This window comes from Phlebotomus papatasi, chromosome 3 (genome assembly GCF_024763615.1).
Source record: "Phlebotomus papatasi isolate M1 chromosome 3, Ppap_2.1, whole genome shotgun sequence".
Classification (NCBI taxonomy): domain Eukaryota; kingdom Metazoa; phylum Arthropoda; class Insecta; order Diptera; family Psychodidae; genus Phlebotomus; species Phlebotomus papatasi.
Window position 1 is genome coordinate 48,708,858 of NC_077224.1, and position 27,236 is coordinate 48,736,093.

General features: G+C 31.5%; 1 protein-coding gene across 8 annotated transcripts in view; it reads right to left on the bottom strand.

The window, feature by feature from the left end:
• LOC129808054 (sodium/potassium/calcium exchanger Nckx30C) overlaps positions 1-27,236 on the bottom strand; it is a 76,290-nt gene that overhangs the window by 23,978 nt on the left and 25,076 nt on the right. For 6 of the 8 annotated variants that reach the window (XM_055857729.1, XM_055857726.1, XM_055857724.1 and 3 more), the window contains exon 3: positions 13,289-13,499. In XM_055857729.1, the coding sequence (XP_055713704.1) occupies positions 13,289-13,499 (211 nt within the window). Of the gene's footprint in view, positions 1-13,288; positions 13,524-27,236 lie in introns of all 8 variants that reach the window. The other 2 variants (XM_055857723.1, XM_055857722.1) reach the window with 1 other exon arrangement.

The following is a 27,236-nucleotide window of genomic DNA, read 5'->3' on the forward strand; positions in this document are numbered from 1 at the left end:
TCCTCTTGTTTTTATTGAATCCCTAATAATAATAATATAGTTTACCGTTTCCAATTCCCATTTTATTGCTCGAAAACTATAGATAAAATAGCATATTTTGTAATTTCCGTAATGCAGTATATTGTATAAGTATTTTGGCCATATTCTTATCTGCTTCAATTCAGAGATAATACTGTATTTATGCTGTTTTTTTCTCCAAGATGTCACCGGTCTAGAGTTGAAACGGTAAAAGATATCATCTTCTGGTTTTCAATGACCCCCATAAAAGACATTTTTCCGGACTAAAAATAATTCATTCTCAATTCAGACTTCTATAATAATTCATTCTTGAAATGAAATAGGGAACAGTTGGGTACCTTTGAATTAGGACACTTTTGAAATTAAGTTTTTTCCCCAATTTTTAAATGTAACTAGACCTTATCATTTTTATATAATTTAGCTTCACAAACGTATTATGAGATTAAATTACTTATATCATGACAAAATCTAGTTCCATTTAAAAATAGCAGAGAAACTTCCAATTTCAAAGGTATCCCACTTCCCCTGAATTAGTATATTTGAGATTTATTTTTCATGTTTTCAAATGATATTGTTTATTTGAAAAACTGTGAAACTATTTTTATTTAAATGGGAAAGTAATTGAATAAATTCAAAAATTAGATCGTCTAAAGCATTTCGATGACACCAGCCCCTATCATTGGTAATAGCCTACTCATGAAGAACAAATAGTTTAACATCTCTTTTTTGTGTAAAAACTGTCTGATTCGCAAATATTAAAAAAAAATAGAAAGAGAGAGAGAGAGGCAAATGATATAAATGTAGAGGTGTTGTAAAATCTAGGGACTATGCTTTATGCTAGGTGGTTCAATAACCAGTTGCCAGCTTTTTGCTACAGGGAGTTTAAAGTGTTGTAGAGCAATCTAAACAAAATTACACCTGGTAACTTCATATCGTGTTAGAAATGTCATTAAAATTAGGTTTTTTAATGATATTGTTGCGGTCCATCGTAAGAAGTCATCGTGAGGAGATGTCGACATCGAGGCAGACCTAGGATAAGGTGGCTGAATCAAATATAGAACCTTGCCTTGGAGCGCCTTGAGATTAAATCCGAACACCTTCCTGAAGTGGTGGAGGATCGAAAAGCGTGGTCTGCTAAACTGGATGTCATGGGTTCGCGACCCCAATATTGATAAGCGATTGAAAATGATGATGATGTATAAAACCGTGCTTTATTTTACTCTTAGAATTTCACAGAAAGAGCAGTAAATCTATCGATTTTGAGTTACATATATTTCTCGACTTTACCCCCTAACGGTGCTATCACACTAAGATTTTTACAAATTAAAATTAAATTCAATTGAGCTAATTGAGCATTATAAGATTTCTAGAATTTACTTGAAAATTCTCACAGCCAGGATACATTTTGCTCAATTTCAAATATTGCCACGAGATTTTTAATTGTGAATGACTCCGGAAATTATGTGATAGTACTTGAAATGTCTTATAAGTCATTTATTTGTTATTCAGAAGGATTCCCAAAGCCAGAAGAAAGATTTGTGGGGAAAGAGCTGATGAAGCGACTTTCATACATCTTGTTGGAAATCTGTGTGAAATCATATAAACAGGAGATTTCTTGGCGCAATAATGGCTTTGGAGGAACTTAGCAAATTACTCCCGATACTGATGCATCACTCGAGTACAAGTTTATCACTAAATTACTGTACTTATCTTATTTTTTGGCCAAAGATAATAATTAACTACGAGTAAATAAATTAAAAAAGAACAATTTGGTTCAAAAGGATACTTGTTTAATTGCAATAAAATTGAAATTAATGACCAATTTTAGTATTTTAATTTGCTGAATTCAAATTTAATTGAGCAACCACATTTATGCTATTTTAGCATGCTTAAACATGTTTTGGTGGGCCAAGTATTAGTTTATATCAATAAATAAGCTAAAATCTATCAATTCAAATTATTTTTAATGCAAAATAACGCATAGGAACAATTCATCTGAAAAATAAATAGAATTTACAAATTGAAAAAATCCTAGTGTGATAGCACTTTTGTTATCTTTAAAGTAATTATTTTTTCGCTTTGATCAAGTCTGATTTGTTCCGTTTGTCTGCAATTTTGCGTATTTCGTAATTCTACATTTTCCCCAAGTCAGTAAGATTCCAGAAATTGTGCAGATAGATAATTCACGGAGAGAGAAGTAAAAAAAATAAAATAAGAAATCAGAAAGAACTTAAAAAAAATGAATAAGTAAATTTAATTATTTATTTAATTTACAATTTATGTTGTTTTAAAAAATGAGAAGAATTTTAACTTAATTGAAAAAATAAAGAAATAAATAAAAACGCCAATAAAACACAATTTCCACGGCAAGGCTTTTATATACGACTAAACTCAATAACGGTTGAACCAAGCCTAAGACATTCTCGATAAGAATTGAATTTAACCTTGTGAGTGTTGTAACAAACCTCGAGCGTAATTCCAAGCCTCACCCGAGGGTTAGTTGATTTGAGTCTTGGATTTTAATTGTCACAACACTCATTCCGTGTTCTGATAACACTCAATCTCCTCTTAAGTGTATATATGCCACTGAAATTCAATTAAAAACCGGCAATGTATTATTGAACCACGTAATATAAAATTGCTTTCTTTATGGAGCTCTAAAAAAACAGTGTCAGTTTTGCGAAACTCTTGAATTCATAAGCATGATGCGAGAGTTGATCGTTATTATTCTCTCCAGCAAATTGACAATGAATTTGAAACGAACCCATTACTCAGGAAATTATAAAGGATTCAAAAGTTCGAGCATACTGCGAAGAGATTTTAACTTGTTTAAATTTACAAAATGACAAAACCAAGGGATTTTGTCTTTGAAGACAGTGAACAAAAACCCAAAACCATCATTCTAGTGTAATTTAAGACAAAACTAATTTTTGTGGTTGACCATGAAATCCACATAAGACCGAAGCATTAAACAAACAACAATCAAGTGAATCCATTTTTTAGTAAATAATTCTATTGATTTTGGAGATGTTCTCTCATGCTCATTTAATTGCCTTAACACATATTTTGGGAGATTATCAGTGTGAATGAAGGCAAGTCCCATTGGAAATTCAATAAATTAGTTCAACTCATTTAGGATAATGGAGATTACGTGAAAATTACCCGATTAAAATACTCATTAGATTTATTAGAAATCACTACAAAATCAGTATAATGAAATAAACATATTTTTCTCGAGATTATAATTAAATATTGAGGAATGTTAAGAGATTCTTTTTTTGTAATTTTCTAATTTCTTCTATCATCGTAAAATATTTTTTAAATTAATTACAAATGAATAAAAAAGACGAGAAATAATAATATCGGTTGTACGCTCGGAACGCGTGTTACTTTTAATGAAATGGAAAATAAAAGAACTGCTTTGGTTTTCCAAAGCTAATGAAGAAGACGTCGTCTAACAAATTACTGCGGAGAAATTAATAATCCTCTGTAAAAAATCTAAAAATAACTCAGAAAAGTGAAGTAAGAGATTTTCTTTCATTTAACCTGCAGAAATGTTTTTACTTAATATCATTTTTGTATTTTTAGACAATTTATCTTCAAAATTGTACATTTTTATCATAATATTTTTGTTTTTGATAATTTTGTTCTTTGAATGTTTCTTTATCCTTTTCTTTCATTCACTAGAAGACGTGGTTGATGTTTCTCTAGATTTAGTGTTTGTGCTTTTCGTAGTTTTCTGATTATCATCTGAATTATGAGATAAGTTTCTTAAGTTTTAGCTTTGCTATATATCCTATATAGTGGTATCGGTTGGGTCATTGTTTACAAGTGTAATCTTCGAACTTTTCGATAGAGGCGCTAGTATCTCTGCTTCGGCCCGCTGGGCATTTTCTTCTCTCTCCTACCTCAGTTGGCTTTCAGCAGCCCAGCGAGTAAGACGTGGGGAATGTGTTGCTCGGGCGGTCGTTGTGAGAGCACACATTCTTAGTCATGGCCTCCTTCACAGCAGTGAGGAGATGTAAAAATTAATTTTCAGGAGTTATTTTTCACTGCGGCGATGAACGTCGCACACACATATTTGCAAAAATCTCCTCTTACACTTAAGCATCTGTATGAGGAGATGCAAAAATGATAGGGTTTTTTCGTTTTTTCCCTCACACCACCACTGCTGGAAGAGTGTTTTTTTCAGCCTTCAGGAGCTAAAATTCATCGTGTCGCTTCTCTACACGTACGCATGAGTAAAAAGATATTTTCTAGCGTTGAGAAGGCAAGGCACAGACTTTTTCTTAATTAATTGACCCTCTCATTTTTTTTTGTCAATTTCCCCGCTGTGCTTGCTGAAAATGGAAATTGTCTTTTCCAGTTTTTTTAATTGTCTATTTAATTTATTATAAATGGAAAATAAGAGATTGAACAAAAACCAAATATACAACTTGAACTTCAAACCCCAATAGATCTTCCGTGGCTCAATCGGTTAAGACGTCATGTCTATTGCTCTTTTGATTTTCTTTTATGCGCTCATGTTCAAATCCTACTTGTATCCTGTACTTTTTTGTTTTTTTTTTTCAACATGAAAATGAAGAATAATTGTCCCTAAATTTATTAAATAAATTTCTTAATGTTTCCTGAAAAAAAATACATTACACCACGATTATAGTGATTTATTCAAATTTTGAGAGCTCGCCTCTCCAAATTTTTGTTTAAAATCGTTTGGGTATTCTCACATGATTTCGTTTTCGGTTACTTTTCTTCAGAAAAAAAATGGAAACTGCTTTTAAATGCTCGTATGAGCTTTCAAATACTTAAACAATATGTTTTTTTTTCTATAATATACTTTATGTTTTAAGAATTTTGAATGATAAGTTCCTCTCGGATTGATACTGTAATCTTTTCTTTGAATAAACCGGAATTATTTGTTGAACAGTAAAATAACTAGTTTTTCTCAATAAAATAATAAATGTAGAGACCGAGTATACGACAGTAAATAATTATTTTAGTCAGAAGGAAAACAAAATTTACTAGTAAAATGGTTTAAAAAAAATCTTAAAAAAATAAATTGGCCAAAATATTATTTTAAAATTTCTACAGTAGTTCTCATAAAAAATTTCAATAAAAAAGATTTAAAATTTAAAACAATAAATTTTTCAAAACATGAAAATTGTGAAATGATCATTGGAAAGAAGAATCTTAAAAAATATGAATCATATTAACCTTTCTGGTTTAAAATGATTTATTGTCTCGATGTTTTCTAATAAAATACTTAATGGTATATCATAAATATATTTTATAAAAAGAATTGCATGAAAGAATAAAGTCTTTTTAGCATAAAAAAAATACCAGTTAGCCCAAAATTTTAACGAAATCTGAATATAATTTCTACAGGTAACAACTAAAGTGTTATAGCAAAATTAAAATATTCCTTTCTTCCTTTATCAAAACCTGCTGAACAAAGCAAATCTATTATTATACTTTTTATTGAAAAAGGGTGGCAAAATGTTCGAGGCTTCGCGAGCTGATCGAAAGCAGTAAAAAAATGAGCAGTAAAAAAATGAGCAGTGAAAAAATAAAAATTAGCAGTAAAAAATAAAAAGTGGTTAGGTTAGTAAAAAATTAAAACTGATCAGTAGAAATATTCGAATTGATCAGTCAAAAAGTAAAAAGTGATTAGCAAAAAAATAAAAATGAGCATTAAAAAATAAAATTTTGTCAGTAAAAGTTAAACGTGTTGAGCAAACAGTTAAAAATGAGCACTAAAAATAAAAATTCAGCGGCCCGCGAAAATCGGCGAAAAATTCCGCAGTCCGCGAAAATCCGCTGCCAAGTTTTATTTGAGCAAATTTTTATTTTTTCTGTTCATTTTTAATTTTTCACTTACCTTACAACTTTTATTTTTTAATGACCACATTTTTATTTTTTACTGACGACATTTAATTTTTTAGTGTTCATTTTAAAACTTTCCTCACCATTTTTTATTTTTTTACTGACTACTTTCTAATTTTTATTGCTCATTTTTAATTTTATTATTGTCTACTTTTAATTTTTTACTGACCACATTTTATTTTTTTGCTGACCACTTTTTATTTTTTACTGACCATTTTTTACTGCTTATTTTTAATTTTTTTCTGACCAATTTTCTTACTGCTCTCTTTTAATTTTTTGATGACTGATTTTTATTTTTTTACTGACCGCTCTTAATATAATATTTTACTGTTCAATTTTAATTTTTTTCTGATCACTTTTAATTTTATACTGGCATTTTTTTTATTTTTTACTGATTATTTTTAATTCTTTACTGGTCACTTTTTAATTTTTTACTGATCATCTCGAATATTTTTGCGGCTCATTTTTAATTTTTACTGACCACTTTATTTTTTACTGACTACTTTCCATTTTTACTGGTAATCTTTTTCTTTTTACTGATCATGTTTTATTTTTTGCTGATCACTTGTTATTTTTAGCTGATCATGATTCAATTTTTACTGCCCGTTTTTATTTTTTACTGCTCTTTATTTATTTTTTACTGATCATTTCGAATTTTTTGCTAACCAAATTTGACATTTTACTGCTCTTTTATTCAATGCGGTAAATAACACAATTTTGGTTTCTGAAAAAAATTTAATCAAAGTTCAAATTTTTTTCGATGAACTTTGATACACTGATTATGATTTTGCTTTGTTCAGCAGGTTTTGATAAAGGAAGAAAGGAATATTTTAATTTTGCTATAAGACTTTAGTTGTTACCTGTATAAATTATATTCAGATTTCGTTAAAATTTTGGGCTAACTGGTATTTTTTTATGCTAAAAAGACTTTATTCTTTCATGCAATTCTTTTTATAAAATATATTTATGATATACCATTAAGTATTTTATTAGAAAACATCGAGACAATAAATCATTTTAAACCAGAAAGGTTAATATGATTCATATTTTTTAAGATTCTTCTTTCCAATGATCATTTCACAATTTTCATGTTTTGAAAAATTTATTGTTTTAAATTTTAAATCTTTTTTATTGAAATTTTTTATGAGAACTACTGTAGAAATTTTAAAATAATATTTTGGCCAATTTATTTTTTTAAGATTTTTTTTAAACCATTTTACTAGTAAATTTTGTTTTCCTTCTGACTAAAATAATTATTTACTGTCGTATACTCGGTCTCTACATTTATTATTTTATTGAGAAAAACTAGTTATTTTACTGTTCAACAAATAATTCCGGTTTATTCAAAGAAAAGATTACAGTATCAATCCGAGAGGAACTTATCATTCAAAATTCTTAAAACATAAAGTATATTATAGAAAAAAAAACATATTGTTTAAGTATTTGAAAGCTCATACGAGCATTTAAAAGCAGTTTCCATTTTTTTTCTGAAGAAAAGTAACCGAAAACGAAATCATGTGAGAATACCCAAACGATTTTAAACAAAAATTTGGAGAGGCGAGCTCTCAAAATTTGAATAAATCACTATAATCGTGGTGTAATGTATTTTTTTTTCAGGAAACATTAAGAAATTTATTTAATAAATTTAGGGACAATTATTCTTCATTTTCATGTTGAAAAAAAAAAACAAAAAAGTACAGGATACAAGTAGGATTTGAACATGAGCGCATAAAAGAAAATCAAAAGAGCAATAGACATGACGTCTTAACCGATTGAGCCACGGAAGATCTATTGGGGTTTGAAGTTCAAGTTGTATATTTGGTTTTTGTTCAATCTCTTATTTTCCATTTATAATAAATTAAATAGACAATTAAAAAAACTGGAAAAGACAATTTCCATTTTCAGCAAGCACAGCGGGGAAATTGACAAAAAAAAAATGAGAGGGTCAATTAATTAAGAAAAAGTCTGTGCCTTGCCTTCTCAACGCTAGAAAATATCTTTTTACTCATGCGTACGTGTAGAGAAGCGACACGATGAATTTTAGCTCCTGAAGGCTGAAAAAAACACTCTTCCAGCAGTGGTGGTGTGAGGGAAAAAACGAAAAAACCCTATCATTTTTGCATCTCCTCATACAGATGCTTAAGTGTAAGAGGAGATTTTTGCAAATATGTGTGTGCGACGTTCATCGCCGCAGTGAAAAATAACTCCTGAAAATTAATTTTTACATCTCCTCACTGCTGTGAAGGAGGCCATGACTAAGAATGTGTGCTCTCACAACGAGCGCCCGAGCAACACATTCCCCACGTCTTACTCGCTGGGCTGCTGAAAGCCAACTGAGGTAGGAGAGAGAAGAAAATGCCCAGCGGGCGCGAAGTGAGTTGTCAAATCTCAAAGGTAGGAACGCCACTTGACGAAAAGTTCGAGAAATAGACGGTGCGAGTACTATATGTGGATAGCAAAGGTTTTAGATTTTTATCTATGTATAACACTTAAAAGTGAATTTGTTATCCAACATTCAGATCTCTCACTTAAGGCATCAATTTTCTTTAAAACTAAAAGGCAAGATAAAACATACTTCGCAACAACTCAGTTTAAATGATAATGTTAAACTTCTTTAAGTTGTCCTTAAATTTAAACTTATCTCGAGGGCCCATATAAGGCTTAAAATACAGAGTATTATACAAGCTTTCGTCTCTATAAAACATTATGAATCTCAGTATAGAAACTCAATATAGAACCCTGTTGGAATTGGAAATCTATATATTTTTTACTGAATATATCGTTCAACACATCTTATTACTAGCCTATAACCCCTTTATTTAGATGAATTAACTTTCCTAACTTCCTCGTGGTTCATCGAAATATTGAAAATAAAAAATCTCAAAAATTATAGAAAACTTAATGTAAATTATGGCTCCGTTCAATACGATTTTGTAAAGGTAAACATGGTAAATTGTGAATTAACCGAATTTACGTGCATAATACTTTATTATTCTACTTGCTTTAGAGCGCTAAGCAACTTTATTTTTTTTAATAATGAGAAAACTATTTAACAGGAATAAATCAAGAAAAAATTTAAATGGTATACTTTCTACAATCAATGTTTTCAGAATTTATTATATCAAAATCTAAAAAAAAAAAAAATATTTTTACAGTTTCTAAATAAATTTAAAATAAAATAGGTTGTTATAGGTTATAGTTTCGAACCCTTTTAATACGGTGGTAGTTAAAATCTCGAAGAGACAAAGTTCGAAATTGGTGAAATTCCAAATAGTTATAATCCGGGATGGATCAAAATCTCGAATAGTATGAATATCGTATAACTCAAAATTCCTAATGGCCAAAATTTAGATTGGATCAAAATCCTGAATGATAAAAATTTGGAATATACTTAAAAACCCAGATCTGAAAATTAAAATCCCCCGAATGTATTGAAAACTGAAATGTCGAAAAGCCGAAAACGAGAAGGGTCAAAATTCAAAATGAGTTAAAATTCCGCATGCTCAAAATTTCAAATAAACCAAATAGACTAAAAAAACTAAAATGTCGCAATTATTAAAATTCCAAATGGTTAAAATCTCAAGTTAATCAAAATCTCGAAGAGCAAAAGTCCCAAGAAGAAATTATCTCAGGAAGAACTGATCAATCTAGTTTAAGTAGTGTAATTTTGGCTTCTAGAACTTGACATAGTTCACAATTGCCCTATACCATTAAGTTTCAATCGATCAACCAGAAATGGAGTACATTCCTAAATGAACCAGAAGTATTTCGGGGCTTCTGGATCCCGTTTTAACTCTATAAGTATCAAATGTTTCCCCTATTTTAATATTTAGAGCAGAGGTGTGCAAGAAACCGTTGAAACCGAATTAACGTCAAAATAAGTTTGTTATAGTAGCGTTTTGACCATTGACGTACATGTTTCATTTGACGTTAATTCGGTTTCAACGGTTTCTTGCACACCTCTGATTTAGAGCCTTCAGAGGATTACAAATTGCGACAGCAAGTTAATACATTATACAATTTCTAATTTTTTAATCTAAAGCCGCGTTATTGTGTGATATTTCTAATAGCTAACTAGTAGAATATAGGGGTGGCAAAGCATCTTAAGCTTTGCGGAATGCTCGAACTCGTAAATTTGATACTATACCTCTATAGTACTTTCATTTCATTTACCGTTAACTGGTTCTCAAACGATTTGAATCGATTCATAAATCACTCAAAAGATCCCCCAAAATAATTTTAGAATAATAGAATTGATTTTCGTACAAAAATAACTTATCAGTTCATAACCGGTACATTACTGGTTCATAACCGATTTTAAACGATTTATAAATCACTCAAAAAATTGCAAAGAACTCCTTAGGAGGAGTATAATTGAATTTCCGATAAAAATTACATGGAGTTCCGCTTTGAAAGAAATTCTCGGGACCATAAAAAAGCCCGCGAATTCACTCCAGTCACATTATAAAATTGCATATCTGCAGGAGATATCTTATTAATAAAAAATGGAAATGGCGTGATGTAGCAATAATTTTCGATGCCAATATTACGACCTAGAAAGAAATCTATTTCTAATTTACCGCGTTAAAAATAATTGCATACATTTCAATTCATATCAAATGCTTTCTATCCATTTTCACTTAAGGCGTCTACACATTGAGAGCAATTTTCGTCAAAAATTGCGTTTTTGACAGAAATTTGACTTCCCCCTACAACGCTGCAGGGAATTTCCTTCAAAAAAGCAATTTTTGACAAAAATTGCTCCCAATGTGTAGAGGCTATTAAGCCGGAACTCCCTGTAGTTGCAAAAATTAGATTGGAATCGGTTCAGGCTTGTCAGGAAATCCAAGACCTTTCCATCGTGCCCTAACATAATATCATTCAATTGAGGAATACGCACACTAGAGTGTTTATAACTTTTGAAAAACCGTTTTTAAAGATACCTAAAAGATGTCCAAAATGACAAAAAAAATCGCAAGATACGTTTTCGAATAGTAACCCCAAAAAACATGGTTTTGGATGGGTCGGGGGGACAATGAGGGGTATGTTAAGGGCGCCAAGGACGACTTATGGGGAGGGGCGGGATACCGCGAAGATCCCAAATCTCATGATTGAAAATTTTCCGGTGATTACCAGTGGGAATGGAGTCACCTCAAGATTAAAACACTATTTTAAATCTTCCCCAGATCTTTCGGTCCTGATATGGGCCTTCTTCAGTGGTCGACTAGGCTATGTTTCTTGATTTCTTGAAGATCGTTAGTCGTATTTACTATAACATAAATCATCGCTATCAGGAACTATTAATTAGGACGGTTTTTTTAATGCTTTCTCTACACTGTGTTTAATTTTTAATTTTTGATACAGAGACTCTTTTTCTTTGTTCTTCTTTACAGAGAAGATTGAAAAAAAAAAAGTGTTTTAATCTTGAGGTAGCTCTATTCCCACTGGCGATCACCGGAAAATCTTCAATTATACACTAATCACGCCAGTTCAAACGTTCAATAGAATATCCCTAATCTCTATCTTTAACCGTTTGGCCTCCAGGCGTGATAGCGGCCGGACGGACAGACGGACGGATAAACAGCGTGAATTAACTTCTCAGAAATAGTCTGAAACGCGAGGGTATATTGGGAAAAGTGGTCGCCGGGGGGCGGAAGGTGGAAATGAACTGTGGAAAAATCGAGGGATTATTTGTATCTTGTATGTATATGTGCTACTCTCTTTGTGAAGTTTAGTAATAGAACCTTTGATTATGCACGGTCTGGTTGAGTGCAATATCTAGGGAAAACGGATTAGGATCTTTCTTCGCTTCTTTCAATTTTTATTCGCTACAATGTTTCGCGAATACGATGTCTCCTTCGTCAATTCTACGACACGTTTTGAACAATTTGGTTACACAATTTGATTAAAAAGACTTTTAACATGTTCAAAGGAAACTAACATAGAATAATTAAGGAAGAAACACGTAAGTCATATATCTTTCGAACGTTCATGCCTTCGAATAATGTGAATTTTCTTTTACCTTGCCTAAGTGACTTAGGGGAAAGTGGTCAGCCTTTGAATGCGGCAGCCTTTGAAGATTTATTTTTTTCTCTTATTTTCCAAAGCAAAAATTCTATTTTGTTAATCGAAGTTAATAGAAAATAATTAGTTGTATTGACCATAGTTTGGAGACGAGGGTTTTTGCTTTGGAAAATTTAAGAAAAATTGAAATATTCAAAGGCTGCCGAATTCAAAGGCAGGCCACTTTCCCCTAGACATTTATATTAAATATTAGTTAGCTTAATATCAATTATTGAGAATTATGTGTAAGTCTCTTAGGAAAATAAAAGAAAATTCACGTTATTCGAAGGCATGAACATTCGAAGGGAGAGTACTTTCCCCTACATTGCATTGTGAGAAAACCGACATTAGGGAAATTTAGTAGAAAGGAACCGGAGTTCGTCGGAAAGTGGAGTCACTCTACAGGAAATAAAGAAGGCTCTCTTTATGCTCCAGCCCCTCCAGCCACTGATTAAGGCTTGGAGACCGAGCCGAAAGCTTTGGGAAGAGTTGGGCTTTTTCTTAAAGTGACTCCACTTTCCGACGAATTTCGGTTCCTTTTTACTAAATACATTGTTACACTTGACTTGCACTGGGATTCGTGGGCAAGATTGGATCGTGGAACTCATCACCATGGACCATGAAGTTAGTAATGCGAACGTTAGTAATTTTTACAATTCTTTACTTTTTTTGGTGTAATATGGAGCCCGTGTGTTCGAACGAACCTTAATTGCGTGAATCGTTTATAACTTTTCCATATTTTCTTCCACAAAATTGTAAATCGCTCCTTGGAAATTACAAGGGGCCAACTCAATCTGAGCCATTTTTCAAGAGACAGCATAAAATATTCAACTTTGTATAAATAATTATCTCAATTAGGTATGTTAATAAAAACAATTTATTTCCTTTTTATTTGTATGAGCATTATTATAAACATCGAAAAATACATATTTTTACCTTTCAAAATATGTTTTTTTAATGAGTTAGCTCCTTGTCATTCTAAATGATGCGCAAATTTTTATGAAATTAGAATGACACGGGATCAACTTGCTTGAGTTAGTCCCTTGTTTCACAAAAATTTGAACGATAAATCTATTTTGTGCACCTTGACTTCAAACAAAACCGCGCAAGCAATCATAAAGAGTAAAATTTTGAAAAACTTTTCTAATAACGAAATTTATTCACTCATATCATCTGAAATTTTATTAAATTCTCTGTCTGAGTGCATTAAAACCTCAAAATCGCCAAAAAGTGAGTTGGCCCCTTGTAATTTCCAAGGAGCGAAATGATAATCATGAAAGAGAAATGAGATTGATAGAGAGAACTTGGATATTCTAAGACTTACCATCATGAAGTGGATCAATGGTGTGTATCATCAATTGCAACAGTCCGTGGCGGAATTTGGCGCCTGTCACTGTACTCGTGCCAGCACTGGTGCCAGTGGCTCCGCTACTCGATCCAGGTGGCCCAGATCGACTTTCGGACGCAGCCCTAGAAGTAACTGAACCTCCAGGCTGGGTTGCCATTGACGTTTCAGATGAATTGGCCGCATTGCCCTGCAGTTCAAATGTCTGATTATTCTGTTTGACGTTGAGGGTTGGAACATACAAAAGAGAAAATGCATCTAATTTTACTCAATTATGTACACCGAAGCCGAACCACAAAGCAAACTATAGAGAGAGAGAGTCCATGATAAGAAGGGGAGATGGTTAATGAATTAATTATGCTATACACTTAATAATATACATTAAATATCAGTTTATAAGTAATTATACATGTTATGGTATGTTGTGTGTCTTTTGGTGTGTAAATGCAGAATGAGTGAGAGAGAGGTTCTTAATCTACGTCACCACTGATTTCTTTATCCTTGATTTGTAGCCCACTGATTTTCTTTTACTTTAGGCTCCCACCCCCTATGATAAGCATCTCAATTTGGTAGATGGATATTTAATTATTTACCACCAAAATTTCTGTACTGATTTTCCAAGACTCTTTTTTTTTCGATTGCGAGAAAATTGCTCAAAATCTATTAATAGATTTAAGCAATAATTTCTCTTTAGAACAGTATCTTTTTATTGCTGGAATTCTATTGCAAATAATTTTAGAAAAAATGAATATTGAACAATTGATTTGCAACTGCTTTTTCGAGCAGATCTTTTTAAGTGGTTTGGAATATATTTACCAATATAAAATCTAGAATTATTTGTTAGTGCAAATTGAAAATCTACCCTTGGGGCATTTCTGCAAATAACATGATGCCATATGAAATCGAATTGCATAATATATTCAAGGACATAGAAAAATCAGTGTTTTAGTGAACATTCGGCTGGAATTATTTTCAGTTTATGAACATACAAAAAGTTTGATTTTTCTTTTAAATACAAAATCATTTTTGAGGGAAACATTGATGTTCTGAATATTAAAGTATTGTAAACGCTCTTTTTGATATTTTAAAATTATGTTGAAAAAATTAAATATTCAATTTTGGGCAAAATTATAAACCAATTTCAGGAATACTTGAATATTCAGTGTTCCAAAATATTTTTAATTGCCAAACATGATGTTCCAGTTTAAAGTTTCTGCCATAAATAGGTAATAGATATTTTTGGCATGATTAAAATAATCATCAAAGCATATACAAGAAGACTTGCTTGATCCATAAAATGTACAAAATATCTATTGCTTAGCCATGTTTGTACATTGTTACTGAAATATAATCATGTAAATATATACAAAATTTAAATTGAAGTAAATGTATTAGAGCGTTTTGTGATACATGAATATTCAGAAATTAATTAGTGAGTTTCTAAATTACTCTGAATATTCACCTTATCATTGACTGAAATTCTCCAGACAAATATCCCATGATTTTCATTATTTCTGGTGAAATTATTTACCTTATGTTATCACACGAATGAAAAAAATAATAATCATTTACAATTAAAATGTTGTTATGAAAATGTATGTGTGCTTTTTTTTTGTAATATTGTTAATACAAAGAAAAATACGGTTGCAAGACAATTTCTAAAATATTGAGGGATATTATATTACATACATTTTGAATTAATTAAGTTAATTGCTCTAAAATGCATGACAGGAAACATTTAATGACGTTGAGAGATGAAGTTTGAAAAGGGGAAGAGAGAGAGAAACAGAAGTGTTAAGCCACAGTGTTAGGATATACAGAGCTTTTGAAGTTTAGAGAATGGGTTTTTGCAGAGTGGGCGGAAAGCTAAATCCCGAAATGACCCATACCCCATGTAAAGTGGAAAATTTTGTTATGTGGTGTTCTAAGGGGTATACCTAAAGTATTAAGTAAGGAAGAATATAGTCATATATGCGCTGATTCATTCTAACTCTCAAAATCCTTCTAATTTGAACGCTCTGTTGGATTTTAATAATATGTGAACTTTTCATTTTTCTCCTTGTTCAATTAATTGCACTCACCATGAGCTTTTCCTTCCCTTCCCATTTAAGCTCCTATAATCCACAATGTAGTCATCCATTTGATTTTCCATTTTTTTTCCCCCAAGAGACTCGTATATGGCATTAGTTTTCAGTGAAAGTGGTAAGGAAAAGCTTTCGAAATTGCGATGAAAGAAGACATAATACACGGAAGTGAAACGAGAAAAGAGTGAAAGCTCTACGACAATAGGACAGTAATCAATCATCTGTAAGTGAAAATTTTATGATTTTTTTTCCACAATTCATCCAATGAATAGGAGAAGAAGAGAATATTGTGAGATATTTCCTTATTTCTTTATCCTTAAATCTTTAACCCTTTTTTTTCCGAGAATTTGTACATTTTATAAATTGTGAATAATATATGAAAATTAATGCCAAAGCCTCTCAGCTTTGCGCAATGGTCGCATTTATCCAGAATAATAAAGTTGTGGAAAATATTCTGTAATTAAAGTATTTCGTAAAGTTCTGTTTTACACTGCGTCAGAATTGGTCAGAATAGCTTTAAACCGATAAATCTTCAAAAATAGGTTAAAAGTAATACTATTGAATCCACATCCGTAACCGAATAAGACTTGTCAGAGATTCACAAACCTTTTCAAAGTCCCAACTTGTCCCAATCGTTTGAAAAATATACTCTCTGTATAGGCTTTTATTTAACGTTGTACCTTCAAAACCATTAGGAATGATTCAAAAATATTCGAGCAATTAAGATTATACATTAGAATTAGCAGAATAGTATGGGCTTGCCTGAGGATCCGGATGGCATTGAAGAGTCAGGAAAGAGACTGAACTCTTCGTATATGTTTAGTATATGTTTGAAGATTTTCCGGTGATAGCCAGCGAAAATGGAGTCATCTCAAAACTGAAACACTAGGGGAGACCGGGGTAGAATTAGCCGACAAATGAAATTTTTGATTGCGTATAAATTGTACAAAAAATCTTTGTACCAGGCTGAAAAAAATTTCAATGAATAGGAAGGGATGTCTTTTCTTCAAATAAGTAGTAGCTTCTTCACTATTTCTTCTAAGGCAGGCTATAACATCGCACTGTCTAATACCATGCGTGGATAATTCTACCCCGGTCTCCCCTACACTTTTCTAATATTTCCCAAAGCTTTCGATCCGGATTGGGTTTTTTTTCTTATATTTTTAAATGGAATTGAGCTTTAACATGTTGTAAATTATCTCTGCAATTGAATCATTGAGCTACTTTTGAAAATTTTTGAATCTTAATCTTACTAAAAATCGATTGAAGAAAAAGGTAAAGGTACGATTCTACCCTTTTATTTTATATATTTTTTATTATTATTTTTTTTTATGTAACCAGGCTTTTTTTCCATTTTGTACATTATTCAATTAAAAAATTTTAATTCAGATTACAATGTGTATGGGAAATATGGCGGGACTCGCACTCATAACTGTGACAGTCGAGTCGGATATCACACCTTCGAAGTGCGGAATGCTCTTACCAATTATTGCACCACGGACTCCCTTTTGTTTTATAATTGAAGACTATTTAGACAAGGGATTGGGTATAGGACTTATCACAGTAATATTCACTAAGTATTCAACGTATTTACTACGATTCTTGAGTACGTTTTCTAGGTTTTAAACTACCTTAAATTTGGTTTTGAAAAAAGATATCTCTAAACACGTAAACACATTGTGAGTAATTTTCGTCAAAATAAAGCATTTTGAAGTAAATCACTTGGATATGTTCACGTAAACAGCTTCAAAGTCCATAAAAATAGTTCATTTAGAAGTAAATCACGGGCGAATCGTTGGTAAATAGAAGGTAATTTACTTCAAACTTCTAAATTTTGTTTTTTAGAATTTTCACAAAGTGTAGAACCCATTACGGTAAACATAAAAAAATATAGTTAAAAAAATTACTTTGATCTTTAGGTCCGTAAATTTATTCTAAAATAAAATTTGCTGCATGGGGGTGGTTAGATTTGGAGGAATTAAGAAGAATGTGTTATGAATTTAAATGCTCTTTCTTTATATGACAATAAAACTACTTATTGCTTTGAAATTCTAATTTAAAAATGTTTTCATTTCTAAAAAGAGTGGGAAGGCAGTTTTGAAAACTAAATATTTTCAGCTGTCTTTCTGTAATAAATCATTCTTACATTATCCATTCATTTTGCATAGAATGTACATTATTTGTCATTGTCAGTATTTTAGGCATATGATAAACCATCATTCAGCGAGCTAAATCTTTCTAATCTTCGTTTATAATATATTCAATAGTATATATTGTAATAATTTACCACCGGTATTTTATAATATTTTTAATTATTTACCACAGTTATATTTTATTTCAAATCTAATGACAAGATTAGATAATTAAAATAATCAAAATTGTCAAGACACTTCTCTGTAAAAATTCTTAAAACAAAATTAAAGGTTTTCCATGGGCTATAGTTGCCATAATTATTGTGGAAATCATCAATGTCAGCGTATTATCGAATATTGGATATCATTGCGCATTTTAATTTACTCCTCGTAAGTTAACCGTGAGTATAGATTCTGGTTCTTCCGATGATTTCCTGCATGTCTTGTCATATGACAATGTCATTAGCACAATCAGAATCCCTGCCCTGACAAACGATAAAAGTGCTTAATATGTCTCCAATGTCCTTCTACAATTTCCCTGACATGTTTGATTAATTACTGTACTGAATTTTGCGTTATTATTCAGTAACTGTTAGGCGGAAGAGGGGCACCTTTAAATGTGGGGCAGCTTGGAATTTGGGATCTTTCTCCTATGATTAAATAAACAAAAGCCATATCATAATGTAATTTAGCTTCTTAATCTGTTTGTACAGCTAAATTATATCATGATAAGGCTCAATTTAATTTTAAAATATGTGAAAAATCCCCATTTTAATGCTGCCCTACTTCCCCCTATAACTTTAGAAGTTAGAAACTTACTTGGATTTCTTCTATCCACTCATTTGACTATATTAGAGTTAGAGGCCAAACGGTAAGAGATAACGACTTGTTCGATTACATAAACTCCTTTCAAAAATCATTAATATGACTTTCGATTCCTCACTACTCTTCGAGCACTGCCAAAATATATTTTTGAAAATTATAATTAAACACTTTTGAAATCGAAAAAATAGTTTAAATGATTATAAACAGAAATTTTATTCTTGTTTTATTTCTTAAAAGATGAGTTAAGTTTGTTTCTCGGATGGACTGTACATACAATTAATACAAATAGGGGGTTTGGGGGGTAGTTTCACGCATGTAATTTTTTCGAAATTACACATTTTTGCATTATGCTGTTTATGTTAATTTTCTATATTTATAATTATTTTGAATTTTTTATATTTTCTGTCAAAAAATGCATTTTTGACAGAATTTTGATGTTTTCACCTACAACAGTTCACTCAATTTCCTTTTCAAAAACGCAATTTTTTGACGAAAATTGCTCCTAATGTGCAGAGGTCTTTACCCTAGATTCCCTTTTGGTTTATTTCAAACACGGCCCCTACGATTTCTTTTATTTTTTGATATTTTTTGGATGTGGTTCAGGGGAACATTTCGTCTAAACATCTCTATGACGTAAAATCATCGCCATGTTGAATTTTTGAAAGAAAATATATAACTACTTTGGGTTGCCTATTGTTCAACCGATTTAGTTGAATTTGGATTTTTTGAAAAGGTCTTGAAATTTCTGATCGGACTGCATCGGCCATAATCGGTAATGGATCGGTAAAGTACCCATAAATAACCTATCTTTTTAATACTTTTTTTTCCAAGCTTTTTTCTATCCGTAAACTTGTTACCCATCTAGAGGCCAAATGGTAAGAGATACGACCTTTTGGTCTTCGATGACCCCCCATAAGTCAACCAAAGGATCATTATAATGATTTTTATTTACCCCCACTCCCCAGTCTCCTCCAAAACCATCTTTTTTTTCGAAAATGGCTTCTATGATTTCTTTTATTTTTGGATATGTTTCGGACATAGGGTAAGTGTACCAAATTCCGGCCACATTTTTTGTTCCTAAAATTTCCATGAATTTTTAGTCTGCACATTAGATACAATGAAAAAAAAATATCGCTTCGACGAGCAAGATGATCTGAAAAAGACATTGGAAGGATTCCGGAAGGGCAAGGAACTAAGAGAATGAAGGTGGGAAGAATAGGCCACCAATGCTATGTCTACATTTTTAATCATTTTAAAATGTATTAAAAATGATTTTAGAGCAAATAAAGACGATTAACTGTCTACAAGGTTCCTAACAATTCTCCTTATAAAAAAGTATCAAAAAATTCAATTTGTGTTAAAAATATTTCATTTCAAACTCGAGACTTTGGCGCTTGCATGCAACTATGCCGAAATTTGGCACACTTACCCTAGTCCAGGTTTACATTTTGTCCAAACATCACAATGACTCAAAAAAACTCCATCTTGAATTTTTAAAGGTCAAAGTTTAACCACTCTAGGAGGGCCTACTTTTTAACCGATGAAAACAGTAAATGCATCGGTTAAATATCCGCAAATGATTTATCTTTTTCGTATTTACAAATTTTGTTTGTCCGTATGCTTGTAAATCATGCCAGAGCATTCTAGAATGATCATTTCTTTACCAATTTGATCATTTCTTGGCTTCATGAAGTATATTCCTGAATGAACCAGAAGTATTTCGGGCCTTCTGGATCCCCTTTCAACGTTGAAGTATCAGACCATCCATTGATTTTAAATGCTTTTGTGATTTATGAAGCAATTTAAATGCTACCAGTAAGCACCAAAAGAGGACGGGAAAAAATAATTCATGGAGAGTGGAGAGCTCTATCTCGTGAGTTCGAGCATCCCGCAAAGCTGGGACGCTTTGCGGTGTCTTTAGATGGGAAAAATATTTTTGGTCAGTAAATTACCAACTTTGGTAGGTAAAAAAATCAAACCCAAAATAAAGTAACTGATTAAAATATGGTTCATTTAATTTACTAAATGAATTTTGAATAAAAGTTTAGCTGCGTAAAACTGCCCTATTCTCGACCTTCTACTGTGTGGCTATTTAAAAATTACATTATTATTAATATTATATTGAAAGTCAGGCATGCGTAAAATTATACTCCACCCTTTTTATAGTAATTGTCTGAAAATTGTGACAAAAAAATTGAGTCAATTTTGTAAATGTACTGTAAGTTTCTAGGATATTCTCATAAATTTTGTAAATAATTCAGAAAAGACGTACTTGCCACACCAATCCAATTAGTATTTTTCAATTAAAACTGCAAGTAATTGACGGAAGTTGTCACACAATATTTATTTGATCAGGAAAATGTAATTAATGGAACAAATCCCTATACCCAGTAGTTTCTCCAATAACACTGAGAGACTAAGCAAGGTGTCATAAAGTTTACCGTTGATATTGTAATTAAATAATCATTGCAATTCAGTATAAAGTTTCATATAAAAGGTGTATATTTTTCCACTCTTCAGACAACAACTCCCAAGTCGAACAAATCAAGTGAGTTTGCGAAAATATCTGAGGAAATAACTTTAGAATATCTGTGCAAACATAGAAATAATGGGCTAAAATATATAATTCTGAAGATGCACGAAGTATTTTCAATAAAATTCACAGATATATAACATCTAATAGAACATAGCATATAAACCACGAAAAAGAAAACATTACGAAATCACGGAAACACTAACATAAAATTACAAATGAAAATTTTAATCTCTATCATATACATCGAAATGTACATTAGGAACGACACTTAATGTATTTTGATCTTGGGGTCGGAGATGCGGGACTTAGGATGAGGGATGGTAGCATAAGAATAGCAATAGCAGCAAAAGCAGAACATTAACGGTCGTTTTATATATCAAACATACAAGGGAAGGATGTTAGGGAGGGTTTGTGGGGATCTTTTGTGTTACTCTATGAGGAGGGTGGCAAAAGTGATGCTATTCATATAGACTATAGTCAGCAAAGTGGAGAAGGTCTTTGGGTGCCGGAAGAGCAAGCGAGAGCTCTGGAAGTGATGTTAGTGCTTTTGGACAGAGGGTGGAAGTGAATAAGAAATCTTGGAAATGGCTCCAGTTTTAGTTTTCTTGCTCACGCAGAATGTGTTACTTTCGAACCATGAGTGAACGTTTCAGACGAATGCAATTAATTTTATTGATTAATTAGCAATCGACTTATAGGAATCATAATAATATAGTTTGCCTTTCTATACCTTTCTTTAAATAATTACAATGATAACATTTTGTCATACGCATTTTTTGTTCCAATTAATTTCAGTAATTTTGAAAATAAGGCAAAGAATTTGTTATTCATTACGAATTAATGGTACACAATAAGGGGATAAAATCAGATACAAAACGTGCATAAATTGAAAGTGCAATATCTCTACTGAAATCCAGCCACTTAACCTTATACTTCAGCCGAGAAAGAATTCGCTATTCTCAAAATTAATTCCAATTTTAAATTATATTAAAAAATAAGAGGATCATATTTTATTACTTTGAAATGCGTTTAATTTATTTAATGAGATCAACTCGGTTTTAAATAAATATTGAATAGTTGAAAGCATTTTTTTTTAAATATTTTTTACATGTTTAAATTTAGATTTTTTTTGAGTTCAATTTTAATTGTATTTACGTACAGAGAATTGTAAATCACAGCAAGTGACACTCAAATCATTCAGTCTTCTCCACAGGGGAGGTAGGAAAAATCCTGCTTCCACTGAAGATCGAATTGGAGACCTCTAATTCAAATTCGTTCAAAAAATACACTGAATTAATTAAACATTTTAAATTAAAACGCATTTATATGTAACAACGATAATCGTGATCTGAAAGTGAACCAGTAATTGTACATTTTGTCACCATAGAAATGAACAGTAATGGCTCTGGCATACCTTTTAGGTCAAAGAATTCCATGTAATCGAAATTCAAATCCTTTTTTCTCAGTTTTAAATGTGTCTATCCCACTCTATCGGGCTCTTCTTCTTCTTCTTTTGAACGTCATAACAAATACAATTAAGTTCAATCTAATTTTAGATCGAAAAAATGAGATAGACTTAAGTAAATCTTTTGAGAAAGCAAGGGACGCGAATTTTGATTTCATAAAATTATACCATTATTCTAAAATGTGTGCCAGAGGCATCATAAATTAAATTTGGTCAGTAGAAAACCAAATTTAGCTATTACTCAATTTTAAAATTTGAAATTAGTGAGGCTGTTATGCAACTTTTGCCAAGGAGAAAAAACGCAATTTTTAATTCTCATTGCAACCACCTTAAATGTTAGTTTTACGGATAAAACACATTTTTGCAAAGATCTTGTTGCTTATTGAGCAAAATTTAGTAGGGTAAAGTGGTACAAGTTGGACCATGGTACAAGTTTGGTTCCTTGTGCTTAAAAAAATTAGTACTGTATTTATCAAATAAAAATCCTTGTTCAACTTGTACCGGCGAATTGTACAAGTTGTTACACTATGTCCAACTTGTATCATTTAACCCTATATTATAAATTTAATTTCATTCTCAAATGATTTCAATTAGTCTATTTCACTCTAGCGAAACCAAAATTGGATTGCACTAAATTTAAATTGTTTGTTGTTTAACAGAAGATGAAGAACGTAAAAGAGTAGGATAGACATATGCAAAACTTTAAAAAAAACTTCTAAGAAGGAAATGGATGTGAATTTCGACTTTATGAAATTTTCTTGATCTAAGTAAGAGGTGTGCGGGAGCTATTAGTGTTCAACGCTTGGGTACACCTTTCAGATCAGGAAAATTAAACGAAATCAAAATTCACATGCCTTTCTTTTTCACACATTTTGCATACCTATGTCTATCTCATTCTTTCGCACTCCAAATTCTATTGAGATAAATTGAATTTCATGTGATGTGAAATAATGCAAAGCGTGTGAGAATGCAAGGGGTTCGAATTTCGACTTCATAAAATTTTCCTAATTTAAAAGGTGTGTTGGAGCTACAACAGATTTCTCAGAACCAAAATAGTCAGCAAAAAATAATTCAATTTTGATCAGGAAAAAACTAAAAAGTTTTCAGAAATACTTTAAATTAAAACCAAGATTGCCAAGATGTTACATAAGTTCTTCTCTTTCCATTTGCCAAGGACATTTCAATATTTTTACGAATTTTTAATTCATAATTTAAGTTTTGTACTGACCGAATTTAATTTTTATGGCTCCAGCATACTTTCTAGATCAGGAATATTTCATGAAGTCGAAATTAGAATCCCTTTCTTTTTCACATGCTTTGCATATGTCTATCTCATTCTCTCGCACTCTTCTTTTTCTTTTAAACATCACTCCAAATTTAATTTAGCTCTATTGAATTTGGAATGCAGAAGACTGAGATAGATATATGCAGTGTGTGAGAGATTCGAATTTCGACTTCATTAAATTTTCCTGATATAAAAGGTGTCCCGAAACCAATACTGATAAATTTTACCAAACAATCGCTGTTTAGATAATGCCCAGCGCACAATAACTTTTGTTTGTAAACATGTTTTCAGAGCTTCCTGTGAGAGAGAGTGAGATGTAGATCTAGTCATCTCGCTCATTCTCATAGGCAGTTTCGAAAACATGTTTACAAACAGAAGTGGTTGTGCGTTGGGCATAAAACTTTTATGAAAAGCTTACAAAGCCTACACTGGTAAAAATAAAAGGGTTACCGATGATTTTTTCAAAGGGTTACTGTTTTGACACCTATTTAACTCCGGAATAAACGAATAAAACAATGAAAAAGTCATCTTTGGTGTTCGCTCAGATGAGAGAAATACGATAAAAGTAATAAATTTATGATAAAACATAATCTATCGTGATAAATATGCATACAAAATTTCAAAAGATTCAAGTGAACCTTTGAAAGGATCAAATATGATCCATTTTTGTTGAAAAGGGTCAATTTGACCCTTTTATTTTTACCAGTGTAGGCTATTTATGTCTCTAAAAAATGTGTTGATACCCTATTTGACAGCAATGAAAGAAATTAGTCGCTAATACCTGTGGAACATCCGGAAATCCCGGTTATCAAAAGTTCATGAAATCAAAATTCACATCTGCTTCTTTTTAAAACATGTAACATATACAGTGAGTGTCAATAGTTTGTTGCCTAATGGATGTTTGAGAAATCAAGTGAAAAAAATGATAGAAAAAAATACTTTTCCAAATTTTTCTTTTTGCAGATGAGTTCCTTGTAATCCGTAGATATTATTTATAGTTTTCAAAAAAAATAATTAATTTTATTTCATATCAAAAATAATTGTTTTCCAAAAGTTGGTCATTTTTGAAAAATCAAAAGTTTGTTGCCTCATTAAAAAAACTAATTCAAAATTGTGAAAACGTGCAACCAACTTTATGTAAACCGGTTACATTTTGAGCTTATGTCATTTGATAGGCAAATGGTGGATTTGTACATTTTTAAGGCTGTCAATGGTAAATATATAGGTGTAAAAGTGATGATAAATAACAAGAAATAATCAGTTTTTTGATAATTCATAATTTAGGTTATAATGGCAAATTACAAAAAGTTGAAAGGTGGGATATTGTCCAGAGATACTGCTGGAAGGAATCGGCGTCGCTTAATTGCCAAATTTTATGGAAATTCATGAAAAGTTATACATAAAATGGTCAAATATTATAGTTATGAGGCACGAGTACATCTGAAAAACGCTACTGGTAGACCCATGGTTTCGACTCAGAAAGTCGATAACCACATTCTAGGTATCTCTGATAGTAACCCCATGATGTTTGCTTCAAAAATTCAAAGTCGGCTGGTTACAGAAGGCATACAGGCTTCAAATGCTTCGAAAATCAAACTCAAAATGAAAGAAAATATAAGAATAGGTACTTGGCTCGCAAGATTTCATTGGTAAGCAAAACCAAACTGCGTAAGAGGTTGTATTTTTACGTTTTTATCATGTTCCAAGTGAATTTACAACCTTTTAACCAGATTGGTTTTGTTTACCAATGGAATCTTGCGAGCCAAGTAATTATTCTTACCACTTTCATTAAATTGCGGTTGGTTTTGAAGCCTGTATGCCTTCTGTAACCAGCCGACTCTGAATTTTTGAAGCAAACATCATGGGGTTACTATCAGAGATACCTAGAATGCGGTTATCGACTTTCTGAGTCGAAACCCTGGGTCTACCAGTAGCGTTTTTCAGATGTACTCGTGCCTCATAACTATAATATTTGACCATTTTATGTATAACTTTTCATGAATTTCCATAAAATTTGGCAATTAAGCGACGCCGATTCCTTCCAGCAGTATCTCTGGACAATATCCCACCTTTCAACTTTTTGTAATTTGCCATTATAACCTAAATTATGAATTATCAAAAAACTGATTATTTCTTGTTATTTATCATCACTCTTACACCTATATATTTAACATTGACAGCCTTAAAAATGTACAAATCCACCATTTGCCTATCAAATGACATAAGCTCAAAATGTAACCGGTTTACATAAAGTTGGTTGCACGTTTTCACCATTTTGAATTAGTTTTTTTAATGAGGCAACAAACTTTTGATTTTTCAAAAATGACCAACTTTTGGAAAACAATTATTTTTGATATGAAATAAAATTAATTATTTTTTTTGAAAACTATAAATAATATCTACGGATTACAAGGAACTCATCTGCAAAAAGAAAAATTTGGAAAAGTATTTTTTTCTATCATTTTTTTCACTTGATTTCTCAAACATCCATTAGGCAACAAACTATTGACACTCACTGTATGTATCACAATCTTTCGCACTCAAAATTGCATTTTGAACTAAATTAAATTCGTTGTGACAGTTGAAAGAAGAAGAAGAAGAGTTTGAAAGGGTAGGATAAGCATGTGTAAAACTGTTGAAAAAGAAGGCGTTTGCTTGAGCCTTAATACATTTTTACATAAAAATAACAATGGAAGTACGTTACGCTAAATTTCAACTTTTTACATTTTTATACTAAGTTTTGTATATTTTTTCGGATGAAGAAGTTAAATTGTGTAGAGAAATTATGTAAGTGTCTGAAAATTGTTCAAAGTTACTTTAAAAACAATGAATTGCATTTTCACGTCCATTTCACTTTCATTGGTAGGGGGAGGCTTTGATCGTTCGCACATACGCTACCTTCGGACACTTCGTATTTCTCCCATATTCCTTTATGAATCTCACATATGGCTGTATATTGTAATAGCTAACCTTAAATCCCATCTTTCCTGAAAAAATTGAGAGTCTAATCCTTTTTTCCTAGTTTCAGGAAACAAAAAATAAAAACAAGTCCAAAACTGTAATTTTGCTGTGCAATATTTCATACGATTGTGCAGAATTAATAATCACTTTTCTGAAAAACTACTATCACAGAGGGTAGAAGGGTTATTAGGGATCAGATTTATGTAAAAATCTTTTAGACTGAACAGGCACTTTTTGTGGGTGGAACAAAATTCACAAACTTGACTCAGATTCATCGATCGCACATAGAAGACATGGCTTCTCTCACATTTTCCAAGAAACTTCATTTTAGATGCGATCCCTCATATTCACATCTATTGTAATCTACCGATTTGATCCACCACTAAAAAGGAAAACATAAAAATCGTAAAGTTGATAAACAAGAAGTAATTTGACTCAAATAGGCTGCATTTGAGTAATTATTAAGCAATTTTGCATTTCTTTGATATAAAAATATTTTTCAAGCTTGCACAAACTGAATGTGCAATGAAAGAATCACATCTGCAATAAGTTCATACAGTTTACAACTGGTTTTTGACAATCTATGACATAACCTCACTATTGTGTTGTTTTGCATGACAAAGAAAAGAAATTGTCTGT